General features: G+C 36.6%; 3 protein-coding genes across 8 annotated transcripts; all 3 read left to right on the top strand.

Moving 5' to 3' along the window:
* The first annotated feature begins 91 nt into the window (after nucleotides 1–91).
* Nucleotides 92–6,086, top strand: LOC103418928 (probable E3 ubiquitin-protein ligase ARI1). 5 transcript variants are annotated; one of them, XR_011581742.1, is made up of 9 exons: nucleotides 92–634; nucleotides 997–1,029; nucleotides 1,128–1,407; nucleotides 1,657–2,137; nucleotides 2,365–2,913; nucleotides 3,022–3,197; nucleotides 4,299–4,486; nucleotides 5,270–5,368; nucleotides 5,456–6,086. XR_011581742.1 is itself a non-coding variant. In XM_070823020.1 (8 exons), the coding sequence occupies exons 1-7, from the start codon at nucleotides 515–517 to the stop codon at nucleotides 4,442–4,444; spliced, it is 1,785 nt and encodes a 594-aa protein (XP_070679121.1). In that variant the 5' UTR covers nucleotides 92–514; the 3' UTR covers nucleotides 4,445–4,486; nucleotides 5,456–5,594. The 5 variants fall into 5 exon arrangements, 4 of the variants coding, with proteins under 4 accessions (XP_070679121.1, XP_008355268.1, XP_008355267.1 ...); XM_070823020.1 differs by lacking the exon at nucleotides 5,270–5,368 and having other exon boundaries at nucleotides 5,456–5,594; XM_008357046.4 differs by lacking the exon at nucleotides 5,456–6,086 and having other exon boundaries at nucleotides 5,270–5,429.
* LOC103418929 (DNA-directed RNA polymerases II, IV and V subunit 11) lies at nucleotides 6,049–8,839 on the top strand. Of its 2 annotated transcripts, none has more exons than XM_070823021.1 (6): nucleotides 6,049–6,195; nucleotides 7,302–7,422; nucleotides 7,505–7,594; nucleotides 7,721–7,799; nucleotides 8,005–8,067; nucleotides 8,610–8,839. In XM_070823021.1, the coding sequence occupies exons 2-6, from the start codon at nucleotides 7,370–7,372 to the stop codon at nucleotides 8,640–8,642; spliced, it is 318 nt and encodes a 105-aa protein (XP_070679122.1). In that variant the 5' UTR covers nucleotides 6,049–6,195; nucleotides 7,302–7,369; the 3' UTR covers nucleotides 8,643–8,839. The 2 variants fall into 2 exon arrangements, with proteins under 2 accessions (XP_070679122.1, XP_008355272.1); XM_008357050.4 differs by having other exon boundaries at nucleotides 6,052–6,195; nucleotides 7,972–8,067.
* Nucleotides 8,840–18,139: 9,300 nt separating this feature from the next.
* On the top strand, nucleotides 18,140–18,544 carry LOC139196078 (uncharacterized). Its single transcript, XM_070821741.1, has one exon. The coding sequence runs from the start codon at nucleotides 18,140–18,142 to the stop codon at nucleotides 18,542–18,544; it is 405 nt and encodes a 134-aa protein (XP_070677842.1).
* Nucleotides 18,545–19,057: the final 513 nt, after the last annotated feature.

Genomic DNA, 19,057 nt, shown 5'->3' with positions numbered 1-19,057 from the left:
ACCCCTCTTTCAATTAAATAAGCTACAACAATTGCAACAATTCTTATATTTTTATTTCCGTTATTTTAAAATTATAATTTTAAATTTCTTCGTCTAATATTTCAAATACTTTTTTGTTTATGGCCAAAGTCTGTGTGGAGAGAGAGAAACATAAAGCAAAGAGGCCTCCTCCGTTGCATCATCTCTCTCTCATTCAGACTTTCCAGTTCAGCTTCTTCCCAACCCATCCTCTGCAGAAGCACACCCAAAATCCACCACTTCAACTAGATCCATCTCTCCAACTTCCCCTACCAGCTCAAACGACGTCGTCCAGCTCCACCATTCCCTTTCACGGAACCCTCGTCTTCAAAATTCAATCAATCCTTCAATCTCTCGTCTCTCGGGGCAGAAACCCAATCCCCAATTCGTCCCTACGTGAATTCCCTGCATGCGCGTACTGCCTATTCGGGTCGATTTCAAAAAAAAATTTACAGTAAGTTTTCGATTTTCTTGCTTGGGGGGCGATAAATAATCGATGGAGGATTGCTTGGGCAGCGACGAGGAGTACTATTACTCCGATCAGGATTCTCTCGACGTCATCGAGAATGAAGACTCTGATCTTCCGTGGATTCTCCCCAAGGGGCCCACTACTAAGGTTTTCCGATTGCTTTCTGGGTTTTCAGCTCTTTCTAGCAATTAATAGGAGTTTAATTTCGATTATTTATTCCTAATTTAATGGGATTTCATGGTATAACTGTAATCTGTGTGTTTATTTTTTTTTTCTTGTTTTGTTTGGGTGCATCGTGCATTAATATGTATGTTGTTTGTATCAATTTGGAAAGACTTACCTTTTTTGTTGTGGGGTGTATGGGAATTCGGGTTACTTAACGCTTTCTTAACAATTTTGGTATTCTTTTCGATATTTCATATGATTTTTGTTGTTGCGTATTTCTTTCAAATAAGTTTTAGCTCTGTTTACTTATTTGGGATTTTGATGGTTTTTGTGTACGGTTACAGGTGATCACCAAAGAATCTCTTTTGACTGCGCAGGTAGGGAAAGAATAGTCCTTACTGCTCTGCTTGAAATCCTCGCTAATTTGTCGTCACTGTCTAAGATTAATGTTTCAATTCGGCTGTGTTTTCTGCAGAAGGAGGATTTGCGCAGGGTGATGGACTTGCTATTCCTTAGGGAGCACCATGCCAGGACTTTACTTATTCATCATCGCTGGGATGTTGAGAAGCTTTTTGCGGTGTATGTAGAGAAGGGAAAATCTTGGTTGTTTGCGGAAGCAGGTGTAACTGTTGTTGATCATCAAGATCTTGACCCATCGCCCCCCAATTCTCCAGTAATGTGTGCTATTTGTATAGAAGATGTACCTAGTAATGAGACGACAAAAATGGATTGTGGACATTGCTTTTGCAACAGTTGTAAGTACTCTACACTTTTTTTGCATTTCTGAATGTTATCATGTTTATTCTTTTAGTGGATTTGTACAATTATTAGTATGCAATTCATCAAATGGCTTTTTTTATTTTATTTTATTTATTTATTCTATATCGTGTATTATACATATGTAGTAAGTAAAATGTGCATACATATAAGGTCTTTTTTGCCACGTGCCTTATTTTCTATCATGTAGCTACTGTCGTAAATTTAACATTCTGTATCTTATTTAGGCTGGACAGAGCATTTCGTTGTAAAGATAAATGAGGGTCAAAGTAAGCGCATTAGGTGCATGGCTCACAAATGCAATGCCATTTGTGATGAAGCTGTTGTCAGAAATCTAGTCAGTAAGAGGCATCCCCAGCTTGCTGAAAAATTTGACCGTTTTCTTCTTGAGTCATATATTGAGGACAATAAAAGGGTTAAGTGGTGCCCGAGCACTCCTCATTGTGGGAATGCAATACGCGTGGAGGATGATCAGTTTTGTGAGATAGAATGTTCTTGTGGTCTGCAATTTTGTTTCAGTTGTTTATTACAAGCTCATTCACCATGTTCATGTTTAATGTGGGAGCTTTGGGCCAAGAAGTGCCGTGATGAATCAGAGACAGTTAATTGGATCACAGTTCATACAAAACCTTGTCCCAAATGTCACAAACCTGTGGAGAAGAATGGTGGCTGCAACCTTGTGAGCTGTATCTGTGGACAAGCATTTTGGTGAGGGTTCTTTTTTTTCCCCTTCATCTTGCTCCCTTCGGTTGATGTATTTGTATTATCTTGTTTTCTTGTACTTTTAACGTTCTTTGTAACTTGATGCAAGCCCTTGCTAATTCTGGCTTGACAAATGTCAAAAATGAGCAAAAATTTCCATTATGGGTTTGATATCTATTGACTGCTTTTGGAGGGTTGAAACTGACTTCTACGTTCTTTACTCTTGATGCCAGTTGGCTATGTGGTGGAGCGACTGGTCGAGACCATACATGGTCAAGTATTGCAGGTCATAGCTGTGGTCGGTACAAAGAAGACAAAGAAAAAAATGCTGAGCGGGCAAAGCGGGATCTTTACCGGTATATGCACTATCATAACCGTTACAAAGCTCATACTGATTCCTTTAAGCTTGAAAGTAACTTGAAGGAGAGTATACAAAAGAAGGTGTCAATTTCAGAGGAGAAGGACTCAAATCTCAGAGATTTCAGCTGGGTAAACAATGGACTCTCCAGACTTTTCAGATCAAGGAGGGTTCTTTCATATTCGTACCCATTTGCTTTTTATATGTTTGGAGAAGAGCTGTTTAAGGATGAGATGACAGAGGAGGAAAGGGAAATAAAACAAAATTTGTTTGAGGATCAGCAGCAGCAACTTGAGGAAAATGTTGAGAAATTATCCAAGTTTTTGGAGTCACCTTTTGATCAATATAATGAGAATGAAGTTATGGATGTAAGGATGCAAGTGATCAATCTCTCAGCAATCACGGATACCCTCTGTCAGAAAATGTTAGTGTCTGAAAATATCTCGACATAACTCTCTACAACACATAGTTATGAATGTGTTTGTGCATACATGTTATGGTCATTAACACGTGTTTTTTAAACTGTATGCAGGTATGACTGTATTGAGACTGATTTATTGGGCTCTCTACAACTTGGTATCCACAACATAGCACCTTACAAGTCGAAGGGCATTGAGAAGGCATCAGAACTTCCTGTTAGTTGGGTCAATAATGCCAATAATGCCAATAATGCTGATAAAGGTCCAGCATTGCATTGTGGTACAAGTGGTAAAGTAGATTCCATGAATTCTTCTGCCTCGCTCGATGTCCTAATTAACAAAAAAGAATTAAAACTATGGTATTTGTAAAGAAAAAAACTCGGTTGTATACCATTTAATATGTTATATTCAAACATCTGAGCTGAGCTAGTAGAACCTGTCAACTTTTCATGTGTCGCTATTACGGTATACTCAGGAGCTCAATTGCATGCTGAAACTTTATTATAGTTATTATGATCATTAAACAATCTTAGATTATATATTAGGAAAACTAATGAAAAGGGCTTGAAAACTTTGAGTTTTAACGATAAGGACAAAATAAAGGGTAAAGTGAATAGTACCACAATTGACTTTTTAGTGTAAAAATGTGGTTTTTTGTTAAAGTGAACAGTACCGGGAGCTTTTCGTTAAAGTTCCCTTATATATTTGATTATGCCTCTTCTTACTTATAATTCACAATACAACTTGAGCATGTATCTTCATCAGTCGATAATGTTTTTGGTATATCTAGCTATAGCTCAATATAATAGTCATCCCTTATTTGCAATGGTTATATGTTAGCTTTATGATCAGTTTTTTTGCTGCTTAGGTAATGTTTTAACCTGGCCAATTGATATAAAAAATTGAACGCTTTTTTTGCTTCTTCTGTGGTCAGCTTCTTTCACCTTTCTTGTAGTTGTATAGATTAGTGAAAACTTACATCTGATTGGAATCCCCTTAGAAAGATGAGAACTTGGACCTTTTTTTACAGTGGGTAGCGGTTATCAAATATTTCCTGTCTTTTATCAGTAGCTCTTCCTACTAGCATCACATCATATCGTCTTGGCATTGTGATTTTGTAATTTTCAATTGGATAGACTGTACTTATAAAACCTTGGTCTGCAGCAGTCATCATTAATTTTTTCAATGAAGAAAAGCAGTGTAATATTATGTGTTCTTGGTAGTTTTTAAAGAAATTTGTTGGGGGTGCAAGCTATAGATGGTTCTTTTCTTTCGTGTTCAGTTTAAAGAAAAGTTTCATAGTATTGTCTCTTGTATAGAACATGATGGATGCAAAACAGAAAATTCAGGCTAACATGTGTAAGATTTTACTGATACACTTCTAATGTAGGAGGATCGACGGAACTGGAACAAGCTTCAGGTTTTGGAAGTTCAGATGAGAGCGGATGCTCCTCTCGGAAGCGTGCTAGGAAGGAGGGTCTTGGAGGTGGTTTTGATCTAAACTTGCCAGCAGAGGTTGACAGATCTGATTCATGAAAGCTGCATGCTTCATACAGAAAAAGGTGTACAGTCTCTAACGTAAGACCCTATTTTTCTACGATGGTATCATTATTATTAAACACTCAAGTGCTTTACGTTCTAAGCTCCCAAGTGCTCTGAGTTTTCCCCATTCTTCCTTGTGTTGCTATTTGTTTCTCGTGGAAGAGAAATTTGGAGATCCTTGTATCTAGATCCATTTCTTTTTTTTGAAAATATGTATTTTGTAGATATAGTTTATGGGGCGGGGGCTATTCGGGGGAGCTAAATTTGTAAATTTTCCAACTGAAATTTGAGCTATTCTTAGTTATTATCTTGGGATAATATTAAAAAATTTTGGAGACTGGAAATACTTTAAACTCTATCATTTGTATTAGGAGGTCGTTTTCTTGTTTTTTTTCCTTCGCCTTTTTGTTGTGTGCAAATTCTGAAAAGTCACTAGAAAAGCTTTCTTTCAGGAATGATTTTTTTTTCTTTCTCTAGGGACAACTAGTGGTAAATCATAGTTATCAACCCCTTCCAGGCTAAGAGAGGCTATGGAAGATTTCACTCTGCCGTGGCCATAGCCAAGCAGACTCACTAGCTTAGACCCGGGGCCTCCCACATTCATGTAATTGAAGTGAAAACATATGCACTTTGCATTTGGTTGGTGGCAACCAACTCAAATCCAACAACCACTTTGGATTGTGTTTTGTAAGTCGGTATAATTCATAACCCGAAGTAGAAGTCGGGCAAATGCAGGTCGGAGAATTTCCTACCAGAACAAGTTAGGTATCTATATTTGTTGTATATTCATTTACCATGTCTTAATTTTATTGGTTGCAGTTCAAGTTTGTACTTGTTCAACTTCATTACAAGGGGAAGTTATTGAGCGTCGAACGTAATGTCATGTGTTGTTGGCAATTCACTCATATTGTAACACATGTATATTATTAACCTAATTCAAATTTTCTATTTTATAATACTACACCTTGGATTAATGAAATATCAGCCAGTTCCCTTTGCCCGCAGATATTATATTACGAATGTGACACTGTGTGGCCGCGTCCGTCACACCTGGTGCTAATAGAGGAATACGTAAAGATGAAAAGTAAATTACTAGACCGTGGTTCAACCCACTAATCCACGGTGGCATTCGTTTCTCTTTATTTGTTTGCATTCCTGTCTACCTGGTTTGCTTTCACCTCCAAGCAGCCCAGCCCTGTACCGAAACGCCCAAAATTACGAGGACCGATGGTGCAAAATCAGGTTCAAACAGTTCATTGATGGTGCAAAATCAGAGCCATCTGCTTGACCCAAATTGCATACTGAGTCGCTGACTAGTTTTAAAATAAAAAATTAAATCCAAGACGGATGTCAAACACGTCCTTGGATATGTATCCTCTGCCATCCATATGTTCGAATATCATAAATAACGCGTTTAATATTGAATTAGTGCACCCTACTTTTTGATGTAGGAGTGTGCTATCCACACACCCTTTTTTATTTCTCACACATTCTTTATTAATTTCTGTCCGTTAATCTTCTTCAATTCATTCGATCCGAAGGTTGAAAATTAGAAGGATGTGTGAGAAGTAAAAAAAAGGTGTGTGGATATCACATCCTGATGTAAATATACTGTTGTATTAAAAAAAAAAAAGAATATAGGTTCCAAACAAACAGGCCAGGTCTGGAATACAAAAGTTCGGGCAACCAAGCATCTCTCTCTCACTGTATCCCGCTTCTTCCTCGCTCGTCAGCATAGCAAGATCGTAAGTGCTCTCCCTCGTTCTGTTTCTCTCCTTCATGCGAGTTGCCTGTCGATTTCTCCGGAATTTTTTTTATTTCTTGCTGATTTTTTTTTGTTTTTTTGGAGCTATCTGATTGTTGTTAAGATTGGAATGAAGAATTTAATTTTTCTGATTGTTTGGATTGTTTTGGCTTTGGTCGATGTTCCGGTTTCTGGGTTGGCTATTCGGCGGTTTTTTTTCACCATTGCGGCACATCACCTTCACTTTGTTAGTGGAGGAGGGTGGGTGGCTGTTCTCCCCAAGAGGGATTGTGGGGATTAGGGGTCTTAGGGTTTAGAGGGTTTAGGAGCCATGGAAGGCCAAGAGGCCGATTGTGATTGCAAGTAAAATACTGGGAAATGCAGATGGATAATGGTATTTCTTTTTACTTGGAGATTCAATTTTTTGGGCACATGAAAATCCCGCTTCTCTGTTGTTATACAATGAATTTGATATGGCATGAAGCAGTGAAAAGATGAATGGGCAGAAAACATATTCAAGAGAACATAAATGCAAAATTTTCTTTAGAAACTCCATAAAAGCTTCATTTTTAGTTTATTTTAAATTTGTAAGGCAAACTCTAACCAGACTTTATGGATACTAAACATAATGTTCTATGATAAGATTAGGAACGTGTTTCTGGTTGTGGCTTATTTGGACTTGTGCTCATTGTGTGTTATTTTTATGTACTGTTAAAGTAGAGACTTTCATACTCAGTAGTGAGATCGAGTTAGCTGTCTCAGCAATTTGGATTATTACGGTTACCATATTATGCTTATACTCTCGGTTCAATGTTAATTACTGCAAGTTCTTTATTATAAAAATTATTTGGACACGCTTTCATTCTTCCCTAGCTCTTGATTCACTACTAACATATGAAATCAAACTATATTTGCTTCCCCCGCTTTGGTATCGAGAGTATTTTTATCTCTTGAGGTGCTTATACTGTATACAACTATCTCATTATAGCATACAATAAGTAGCTGCAGGTGGTTAGTCAAACTGTATATCATCTGTGCCTTAATATTTTATCACATTCTTAGTCCCTGGAAAGAGTTCTATAAACATTGTCCTTGTTTTGTATTCAGTAAGTTGCGCCCCACGAAAGAGAAGAGAGCTGATCCTCAGTCTGTGAGAAACAGAAGGAAACACTACCATGAATGCCCCAGACCGATATGAACGGTTTGTCGTTCCGGAGGGAACAAAAAAGTAATTCTACTTTCTGGAAAAAAATTTAGCTCCTTTTTAGTATAAATTTTGAATCCTAATTTTTTTTTCTTCCTATTTGCAGGGTGTCGTATGAGAGGGACACGAAAATCATAAATGCAGCATCATTTACAATTGAGAGAGAGGACCACACCATTGGCAACATCCTCCGCATGTATGCAGGCCTATTCCTTTATTTCAAGTTCTATTTTGTTTTTAAACATTTTGTCATTCTTAGATCAATTGTATAAGCTTAACCAAACCCTATTTAATAATTCCTTTTGAAAATTGCGACATTCAGGCAGCTACACAGGGACGAGAATGTTTTGTTTGCCGGCTACAAGCTTCCTCACCCCCTTCAGTACAAGATTATTGTCAGGGTTAGTTTTCCCAATTTAATTCTCTATGATTATTTATCCTCTGCCAAAAAAAAAAAAAAAAAAAAAAAAAAAAAAAAGAGAGAAAGGAAAAATGCTAATCATGAAATGAGATGTAGAAGTGCTCATATAATGTTGTGGTTGTGACCTGAACCAGTAAATGGTGTTTATGTAGATTCACACAAGCAGCCAGTCTTCACCAATGCAGGCATACAACCAGGCTATTAATGATCTTGACAAGGAATTTGACCATTTGAAGAACGGTTTTGAGGTATCGCTTTTTGATGCTTCTCCTTCTCAACGCTTGCTTTAGTAAAACTCTCACCTAGTGTTGGTCCAACTAAATAAAGGCATTGGGAATGCTTTCGAGATTTGAAATTTACCTTTACCTATAGCATTTATGAGATTTTTAACATTGTGCTACTATGGAGCCCTTTTCGTTTAATAATTGGTGTGGACTTCAGTGTCATGGTAGTTTAATTTGGACCGTATGTCAAATGAACTTACTATCATGTTTATCTAATCATAAGTCTAGAGGACAATGATTGATATCACGCAGCTGAGAGTATAAGATTATGAAATTGCTATCATGTTCGACATAAGTTCTCAAATATTTTAGAACAAACTAAGGCATAAATACGAGGGGCTTACTATGTTCTCGTTTTTCTTATGAAATATCTGAAAGCATATGAGGTTCATGTGAAAGGATATGATTCGTTTTATAAGGCTGTTAAGTAATATCAAATGTGTCGTGAATTGCGTACCTAGGAGTACAACGATGAGTGCATTTACATTTCTAAATCCTGTATGCAGGCTGAAGTTGCAAAGCATTCAGTGGAGTACTAGTACGCATTCCGGGATCTGTAAGGAGGCTTGTTTTGACTGTTCATGCTAGATAATCATTGTACGTAACATTAACTGCTGTCTTCTTTAACTAGGGATCAAAGTACTTTGTGTGCATTTTGATGTTTGGCTGTCTCGTGAATGTTTATTGCTAGTTATGAAATGAGAACAGGATGAAGGGGCTAACAGTTTCTTGAAAACATGGTGTGCATTGCTTCTTAGCATTACTCGTAGTCAGTATTCACGAATCACGAGATACAGTAAATGTACAAAAGGCACAAACACATGCAAAACGCCTTAGGCGTGGTCGTCTGTATGTCATATGTTTTATGAATTATGATGCACAACACGTATATGGTACGCTGTAAAGGGTCGGCATGTTTTATAACCCTTTTGCTGCTGCTCGGTTGTGAATTCGCCATTAGGGACTATTTACGCCAACGACACTCTCGGTGGTAAAAAGTTGTGGAGAAAATGAGTGGAGAAAATGAAAGTAATCAGTGTGAAATTCAGTTGTGAATTCACCATTTAGGCCTTCGTCATACCTAATCAAGATACTATAAACGTGATTTGTGATGGATAGACAATTACATTGAAGGAATCGAATCTTAAATATATCTTAATCCTAATTCATTGTTTTACCCTACTTTCCGACCTAGGCTAACCTAAGCAAGGGGAGGGCAGGGCAGGGTTGATGTGTGGACAATGTCTCGACCCAACACCAACGGAATCTTATACAAGCACGTTAATCGACAATTAGTTAATGTGCATTGAATGACTTTTTACGTTTGGTGTATTGAATGATGTGCACTTCTTTTTTAATGAATGGGCCTTAACACTGAGTGATATAAATATTGAATGAAAGGGATTGAAAATATAAAATCGAATAGTTATAGAAATTAAATTTAACGGCTTAAACATTCGGAGCACTTAGTGGTACTGAAGCCGGATCCCAAGTCCCAAGTTATGTATATTATTTGTGGGCTTTAGCTGGGTGTTTATTTTTGTGCCATGCCATTGTATTTTAAAATGGAAAATATTGTCCGTAAAATGAGAGGCAGGATTAGAAGAAGAAAAGGCAGCCCCCTAAACCAGGTTTAGAATTGGGACGATGCCTCATTGGCTTGACCTAAAACAAAACTACATTTGGTTTTGTTGCCGTTCCTTGTACCCGGATGAGGATCCTCTCTAGGTCCTCTTTGTGATGTTCCTCTCCGGGTTTTTATTTTTTATTTTTGTTGTTGTTGTTGTTTGTGAGGATTCTAGCGTTCCTCACATTATATCCATTTATTGTATATCGAGTGGTTAACTTTTGTTAAATACTATTTGTGTTTAATTTTAAATAAAAAAATTCAAAATGACTTATAACCGCACAATGTACAATAAATGAATAGGATGTGAGGATCTGGATGGGGTCCAAATCCCAACCCTGTATGTATTTCTTCTAGGTTTTGGCGCCCCACACTCTCTTGGTTTTGAACTAGATTGCTAGTTGCTGCTCAAGTTATTCCTTTTATCTAATTTCATTGGAAAATATAATCTTACTAATACTTAGACCTGGCAGTTTTTGACACGACACGAAAACGACACGAAAATAACTGGTTTCGGGTCAACACGATAACTTATCGGGTCACTATCGGGTGACCCGTTAAGAACCCGTTAATAACAGGTTCTTAACAGGTATACACGCGGGTAACACGTGGGTAACCCGTTTCGACCCGTTAAGAAAAAAATTATTTTAATAATTTTAAAGTTTAATTACTAAAAGATTTATTATAAAATACAATAGTCATATTAATATATACAATATATTCTATATTAAATATATAGTTTTGTATTATTGTTCTATATAAATTATAAAAAAATAAAAAAAAGGTTTAGTCATTATTTATTTTTATTATGAGAGTTCCTTATTATCATTACTAGGATAAATTTTACATAACATATTCTTGTCCAAAATTAAAATATACTAGTATAGTATTTGTATATGCAAGAACTAAGAAGACATACATACAAGTATGAAAAATGTGAAAGAATATATAAACACTCGTGATTTATCATTATTCCTTCACGAATAGATAATTGTTACACTTATATTATCGTTTAGATTTTTAAAATCCTTCAAACCCTCATGAATAATGTTTTTTATTTGAGGGCAAAATTAATAAAATTAATAATAATTATTGTAGAAGTGTAAAAAATGTAAAAAAATATATATACAATCACTCATATATAAAAAATGTAAATACTTTAAATTAAAGATCAAATTTATTCATTACATTCTTATAGGGTCGAGGAGTGTATATGTAAAAAATCATCAAAATGTAAATACTTGTGATTTTTCGTTTATAACCGTCGAAAACTTTTGTTCCGTTACGTAATCTCTGAATGTTTGTTTTTTACCATTTTTTACGTTTGCAATCTCGGAATGTGTACAAATAAGTTTGACGGTTGGATCGTTGAAAAAAGTTTCGTAGAATGCATATTGCATCAAAACGGTAGATTAAACAAACACTTAGAGTTAATATTATACTTCTATTAAGTATAAAATAAGTTTTTGTGGTATCCACTAGTGTAAATACTTTAAATTAAAGATCAAATTTATTCATTACATTCATATAGGGTGGAGGAGTGTATCTGTAAAAAATCATCAAAATCGGAGCTAAAATAACCGTTAAATTGTGATTTTTTGTTTATAACCGTTGATAACTTTTGTTCCGTTACGTAATCTCTGAATGTTTCTTTTTTACGATTTTTTACGTATGAAATCTTGGAATGTGTACAAATAATTTTGACGGTTGGATCGTTAAAAAAAGTTTCGTAGAATGCATATTGCGTCAAAATAGTAGATTAAACAAACACTAAAAGTTAATATTATACTTCTATTAAGTATAAAAAAAGATTTTGTGGTATCCATTAGTGTAAATACTTTAAATTAAAGATCATATTTATTCATTACATTCTTATAGGGTCGAGGAGTGTATCTGTAAAAAATCATCAAAATCGGAGCTAAAATAACCGTTAAATTGTGATTTTTCGTTTATAACCGTCGAAAACTTTTGTTCCGTTACGTAATCTCTGAATGTTTGTTTTTTACGATTTTTTATGTATGCGATCTCAGAATGTGTACAAATAAGTTTGACGGTTGGATCGTTGAAAAAAGTTTGGTAGAATGCATATTGCGTCAAAACAGTAGATTAAACAAACACTTAGAGTTAATATTATACTTCTATTAAGTATAAAATAAGTTTTTGTGGTATCTACTAGTGTAAATACTTTAAATTAAAGATCAAATTTATTCATTACATTCTTATAGGGTCGAGGAGTGTATCTGTAAAAAATCATCAAAATCGGAGCTAAAATAACCGTTAAATTGTGATTTTTTGTTTATAACCGTCGATAACTTTTGTTCCGTTACGTAATATTTGAATGTTTGTTTTTTTACAATTTTTTACGTATGCAATCTTGGAATGTGTACAAATAAGTTTGACGGTTGGATCGTTGAAAAAAGCTTGTTATTACGAGTGTTTATATATTTTTTCTATATTTTTTTACACTTCTACATTAATTAAAAAACTATTAAAGACTTTAGGTAAGCGAAAATATACTTAAAACAAAATTGCGTTTTTATGTTTTGGATGTGATAATATGGAATGTATATACTTATTTAGTATTATGTTTTTCATTTGATTATTTATTGGTTTAAAATATATTTTCCTTAACGGGTAACGGGTCGGGTCATATTACCTGTTAATATTATCGGGTCGATTTCGGGTCGGGTCATTTTACCTGTTTATTTTAACGGGTGTTACACGACACGACCCGTTAAGATATCGGGTATGACACGAAAACGACACGAACACGGAAAACACGACACGAATGCCAGGTTTACCCTCCTATTTATGTGGTCACGATTAAGCCACGTCAACATCTTATATTATTATTTCTTTTTGTTTTATTATTTTTATAAAAAAACAATATAAAATATTGACGTGACTTAACCGCGACCACACAAAACAGAAGAGCACGGGGAAGGCACCAAAATGGGATGGCAGACAATCCAAGTCCTTTCTATTTCTTCCCATCAGAGTTTATACTGTTTCACATTTTATATATATTTTTTTATGTTTATCTCGGCAGCTATGTTTTTTTTCCGTTCAGGTACTTATCGATTTCTCAAAGTTTGGCTTCTTCTGCATTTAATGCCGTTTTACTGAATTTTTGGAAGTGGACAAGCAAAGTTTTGATCTTATTATGCAGGAAGAAAAGTGGGAAGGTGATAGTAATCTGAAGCTGTTCAAATTCATGGAGGGAGTTTCAAAACACAAGCGTTCCAACTAGGGATGGGCACCGGTTATGGCGGGCGGGTAACAGCAGTTATTTACCTATAACTGTTTTCATACCCGCATAACCGTTTACCCGTTGGGTAATTGCCTAAACAGTTATACCCATACCCATAACCGTTTATAAACGGTTAACCATACCCATAACCGCATACTCATTTAACTGTAACCGTTTAATACCCATTTACCCATTTACCATTTTTAACCCGTTTATCTTTTTTTTTTTTTTTTTTTTTTTTTTTTACCATTTCCCCTTTTTCACCCGTCTACATGTTTTTTAACAACTTGAAAATTTTAAAAAAAAATTGTTTTCTTTTTGACAATTAAACACCGTTATAGGTATATTCATCACACATTTCCGTATTTTAATTTTTTAAGTTCTTATACTTTTCCAATAATTGAAATAATAGTTTACGGACGATATTTCATGTAAAACCGTGGTGGCTATGTCTCGGCATATAAGCATATATATGTTACAGACATAATCAATATGCACTTGTAATTAGCATAGTGTAAAAAAATAAAATGATGCATGTTGGCAAGTGCCAAACAGTGTGTGGCTTGCCAAAAAGGTTTTATGCTTTGTAGGCTTGTATTAAAAATTGGAGCAATAGAAATATAAGTTATTGAGCACATCATATAGGTTTTATGCTACATAAATCATGCACTATAGTCAATAGCATTCATCTAAGTTTTGTCTGATAGGGAACATGGTTTTTGTTAATTTTACATATATAAAATAAATAGGTAAACGGTTACCCATTTATAACCGTGGTTAATATCCATAACCGCTCATTTAAATTTCGGGGGTAAACGGTTATACCCATAACCGTTTATTTATCTAAACAGTTACCCATAACCATAACCGTTTAATTTAAATGGATGGGTAACCGCGGTTACCCATAACCAATGGGTATTTGCCCATTCCTAGTTCCAACAGGTAATTTTCCATTTTCTTCTTTATTTTTCTTACCCTTTTTTGAATTCCAATATTAGTTTACCATTTCCTTCTTCTGCAATGTAGATACCGGTCAATTTGTTTTAACTGCAAAAAGATAACAGGAAAATAATTGTTTCACCATATAAGTTCATCCTTCAGGCATTTTCTGCAAGCAATTTCCATAAGTTTTTTTGGTAATTTTTCCAATTGGACATGCAATTTCTCTCAAAAAATGAACTGGTTTTTTACCAGGAGTGAGAATCCAGTTAAAAGAAAACTGAAAACTGTAAACGAAACAGTTATCAAAGGGTCTCAATTTTCTTCATTCCGTATTCTAACAACTTTTCTTTACTGACAGTGAACCAGTTAAAAGAAAACTTGAGAAAGATGAAGTGAATAAAACCCTCCAAGCTCCTGACAGATTGAAAACGATAAGAGGTTTCTTTTGGACGAGGATTGTCAGCCCTCCACTTCCCGTGCCCTCCTGTTTTGTGTGGTCACGGTTAAGTCACATCAACATTTTATATTGTTTTTTTCATATATATAATAAGACAAAAATGAATAGTAATATAAAATGTTGAAGTGGCTTAACCGTGACCACACAAACAGGAGGGCACGGGGAGGACATCGGAAGTGGAGGGCAAACAATCCTTGTCCGTTTTTTTTTTAATGTTTTATTTATTTATTTATTTTAGAATTTTTTCTTTTCCACTAGGGTGTCTCAATAGGACAAAATGTCAGATTCAGTGGTAAAAAAAATCTCTTAATCCTGTTTTGTTTCATAGAATGAAATGGGAAGATATTTTGAAACTACGAATTTTGACCTTAAAACTTGTTTAAGTCAGGAGCCAAATATTTCACCTTATACAAGTAAGATATTCTTTAAATTAAATAAATATGTATAAAAAGATATGTATGTGCATCCAGTGATTTATAGTTTCCTTCTTTTGTAGATTTTGGATCTTAGAAAACAATTACAGGACCAATTTTTGGTACGTCATGATTTGGAGAAGGCATTGAGTTATCGGCCGTTATCACCTGATGCTACAACTGAAAACTCACTCCCTAAGGTAGGCTGTTATGTGTCCTAGATGCAATTTATCAGTTCAGGTATGCTGCCTTCGATTCTGAGTCTCCCTTTGTGTGAAATTCCAATGTCATTATTTGGGTTAATATTTGAACTTTGAGCTGGAGGAAGAGAAGCCCAAAAGGAAGCCCAGAAGACATGACTCTGCCTGAAGGCCCAACATCAAATCCATTCGCCCAGCCCAAGGTAAAGTGATGATTCCACATTAAATACAAAGGCTAGTAGCTTGAAAGAAGTGACATTTGATGGAAATCAGCCTACTCTCAGCCCAAAAGCACTTTCTGAATGGCAGAGTACATAAATTACTGATGAGTCACTACCCCTTAGTTGCTTTCGGGCAAGAGCCAAGTTGCAAGTAGTCAGGCTAATTCAGCTATAAAAGGAGGAAGAAGGCCTAGAGACAAAGACACTCAACCAATCAAACAAACAAATACACAAACTCTGCTCAAGCCAGATTTGCATGCGAAGCTGTAGTCAGCCCTTAACCTCAATCCTTTTCAAGATCATCCCTCACAAAAGCCATATTTTGTCTAGTTTAATAGCTCTGCTACTCTTTCAACCACAGTAGTATCGATTCTCTTATGTTCAACCTGCTCACCATTCACTCTTTTTTTCTCCCCAAACCTTTGTACTTATAAAGAAGTGACGTTGTGCAAGATTCAACTTTGCCTGACAAGGTTAAATCTAGCCCGACTCCTTTTGTTTTGTTCCTTACTTAATAGATCTAGTATTAACATGTATCTTCGATATATATATCCAAGTTATTTCCAATCTTCTAGTGGTTCAAAGCGTATCATTTGGGCATTACTATTGAAATAAAACCATTCAGCCAGATTTGGATATTCGCTCTTTAAAGCATACAAGATGAACAAAAGTCCTTGACTTTAAGGCATAAAAAAGAACTTAATGTAAACTTAACCCATCTACGATAATCATTTGATTACAAGAAGTCAGAGTAACTTGGGGCCTAAGTAATTAGCTTAAATACACTTGTTTTACATCTGCCATACAGAGATGGCAGTGGCACGCCTAAGCACTTAAAGTTAGTTTTGATTGTGAGCTTCCAAGTCTATACCTAAGGCTCTGCAAAGGCACCTTTTCAAAACTAACTTTGTTCTCCTCTTGCAGCATTGTAACGAGCAGGAGATCGACAATCAACTAAAGTGCCAACTCCTCGAGGAGCTGTGTGCTCGAGCTAAGAACGCCCACCAGTGATATTCCTGCTCGAACATAGTTTTGGCACGCCGAGTGGGACCAAATCTTGTATGCCAAGAAGGCGAAAGAAGGAACAAACCTTCGAATGGGGATCAATGCAAAAACTGCCCCACTCACACTAAGATCTAGCATGACAAATCTCTTCGAAGATTTACAAGGACCTATCTTGACAGAAAGTCTGACCTCTTCTGAAAAATCAAAGGAGAGGGTTACAAAAGAAGATCTACAAGCTACCCTGATGACTATCTTGAAAAGACTGGAGAGAAGTACTCTAAATATGGAGAGAAACTTTGGGGGAGCTAAAGAAGAAATGGACAAAGACTGTTCCATAGATCCACAGAATAGGTCAAATCAGAAGCACTATACTCCAGAAGATGATAATGTTGGAAGGGCAGCAAACCAGACTAGCCCCACGAAGGAACCAATTATGTCCTTATTCCCTCTACTAAAAGAAGAAGGGGATAAGGAAAAGAACAAGGAAGAAACCAGAGCCAGCCAGTTAGCTTTGAATGAGATCAAGAAGCCCGAAATGTCTGACCCCTTGTCGTTTTCATTGAATAACAGAGGGCAATACAAGCTAGAAATAATGCAAACATTGGGAAAATCTCAAGCTAATACAGTAACAGGTGCTGATCCTTTTCTACAAGCCCTCGCGAACATGATCAATTTAACATGGGTAGAGAAAAGGAAAGAAAAAGCCATCGAGGAAGTAAGAGCTGAAATGCGACAAATTGATAGGCCAACTGAATGAGCTATCAAGCTACTTGAAAAGCCTAAGGCAACAATAATCAAAAGAGTGGTTTTGTGCAATAAATGTCAATGTGAGTGCGAGCTAGAAGTACCAGCTGCAGGAGCTATCCTCGATCAGGAATTGATCAAGAGAAGAGAAATAGAAAAGCAGGAATCCTGAAGATGTATCATGTGGGTAGATAAAAAAGAAACCTCTCGGAGCGTCTTCCAGAGGTTGGGAGGAGACTCTTAACCAAAGAACTTGTCAGAAGTGTTCAAAAACTACAAAGCTTCAGAAGAAGTAGATGACAAGAAGGCCGAAACACCAAGGTGGGTAGACGTAAGGTCACCTCAACCAAGTTATGCCAGTGATGTTAGAATAAAAGAGAAAATAGTGAACCCAGTCACTAAAAAGAATGTTGCCTGACTTGGGTAGAGATGGTATGTAGTTGGAAAGGACGGAAAGCCCGTTAAAGATATGAGAACTTCCATGATCAGGAGAGTCCAAAGGCAACATAAAGCTCACATGAACTCATTGAAAGTCCCCACCACCTTGGATACCTCTAAAAATGGAGGGGTAAACAGGGTACCTGATGAAGGAAAAAATCAAATTCGTTGGAGAACCAAGAAGGAGGTAGAGAAAGCTAGTAGCAAGACTGAAGGGGAAGGAAACCATACGCCACCGAGCTTTCACCCAGGAAAATATAGAATCCTAAGAAGGGCTCAGGAGGATATGGTAATGATGCCAACACCTAAGTGGAACATAGAACCAAGCTGTTTCGGAACAATCTCGCTCGAGAGAGGAATACCCTCATTAATATTGGTTGATACACTTTGTGAAAGCCTAGTACAGGTGCAGAACTTCGGCATAACTTGAGAAGAGGCGGTGCCTTAATTGATATTGGCTGAAGAATCACAAGCTTGGTTAGATGGGTTTATGAACCACATAGGGGGCAAGGAGGGAAATGTACCTGGACCCAGTGACTTCCACGTAAACATGACATATGTTTTATCAGCCATGTTTCGCGCCGAGCATGATTAACCTCCTGTCATGGAAGGTGATTACCTGGCAACAGAACCCATGATGGCGCATGTTAGCGTTGAGAATACAAGGCAAAGAAAACCTAACCAAACTGGATTGCCCAAAACATCAATAAAGAAGCTTGAGAGGATATACTAGGATAAGATGGTTTTTGTCCGCCCAAGTTCAAGCCTGGCTAGCCATCTCAAGCCCATATATGTAACTGCACACCTGGAGGGAATACCTTTCAAAAGGGTCTTGATCGATGGTGGGGCTACAGTTAATGTGCTGTCATACAAGCAGATGAAGAAGATGTGTAGGAGTAAAGAAGATCTTATTCCTACCGATCTTACAGTTTCCAGTTTCTCCGAAGCCATCACCAGGACACATGGGATACTGCCGTTAGAGGTGGACTTAGGATCAAAACAAATTATGCTGGCTTGTTTTGTTGTGGACAACACTTCCACTTATGGAGCTTTGCTAGGTAGAGATTGGATTCATCAGAGTCTCTATGTGCCATCTACCTTACACCAACCAGTAGCCGTCTACCATGAGGAAGGAGAAGCATGACTTGGATTCTGCGAGATGATAGAGGTTGAATCACGGCTATTTCTCCCTACAGCCAACATTGCAAAGCTTTTAGAACAAGGGCTAGCTCTTACAAGGGAAGAATGTGATCGGCCCTATATCATCCCGACTCCTCAGCACCTTTAAATGTCAAAGCAGAATAGGAAAAATCAAATGATTGCATTCAGGTCCTTAATAAAAAGACTGTTGGTATATGGGAAAGAGAAAAAACAGGAAAGGGAAAGCTCATCCGAAGAGGAAAATGAGTGGAGCAGGGAAGCCTCAAGTAGCCAGATGAATAAAGAGGATTGTTTTGGGAAAGAGCTAGAAGCAGCCATCCATATAGCTGAGTGTATATATGACTTGGACGGGCCGGAAGAGTTGCCTGAGAGTCTAGAGCTGGTTGAGTTTTTGTGTGCAAAGCCTGATAAACCAGCCCCAGAGGTGGAAGATCCTTTAGAGACCATCGATCTAGGAATGGAGGACGATCCAAGACCTATACAGATCAGTGGTTTG

Source organism: Malus domestica, chromosome 05, assembly GCF_042453785.1.
Source record: "Malus domestica chromosome 05, GDT2T_hap1".
Classification (NCBI taxonomy): domain Eukaryota; kingdom Viridiplantae; phylum Streptophyta; class Magnoliopsida; order Rosales; family Rosaceae; genus Malus; species Malus domestica.
The sequence above is the reverse complement of the archived record's forward strand: the minus strand, read 5'-3'. Positions and strand labels throughout refer to the sequence as shown.

Bases quoted from the DNA above. Each gene is read 5' to 3' on its own strand.
- LOC103418928 (XM_070823020.1), top strand. From the start codon at position 515: ATGGAGGATTGCTTGGGCAGCGACGAGGAGTACTATTACTCCGATCAG. The intron at 1,030-1,127 runs GTAGGGAAAGAA...TGTTTTCTGCAG, and splicing joins AATCTCTTTTGACTGCGCAG to AAGGAGGATTTGCGCAGGGT. The intron at 3,198-4,298 runs GTAAAGTAGATT...CTTCTAATGTAG, and splicing joins ATTGCATTGTGGTACAAGTG to GAGGATCGACGGAACTGGAA.
- LOC103418929 (XM_008357050.4), top strand. From the start codon at position 7,370: ATGAATGCCCCAGACCGATATGAACGGTTTGTCGTTCCGGAGGGAACA. The intron at 7,423-7,504 runs GTAATTCTACTT...TCCTATTTGCAG, and splicing joins GTTCCGGAGGGAACAAAAAA to GGTGTCGTATGAGAGGGACA. The intron at 7,595-7,720 runs GTATGCAGGCCT...TGCGACATTCAG, and splicing joins ATTGGCAACATCCTCCGCAT to GCAGCTACACAGGGACGAGA.
- LOC139196078 (XM_070821741.1), top strand. From the start codon at position 18,140: ATGGTTTTTGTCCGCCCAAGTTCAAGCCTGGCTAGCCATCTCAAGCCC.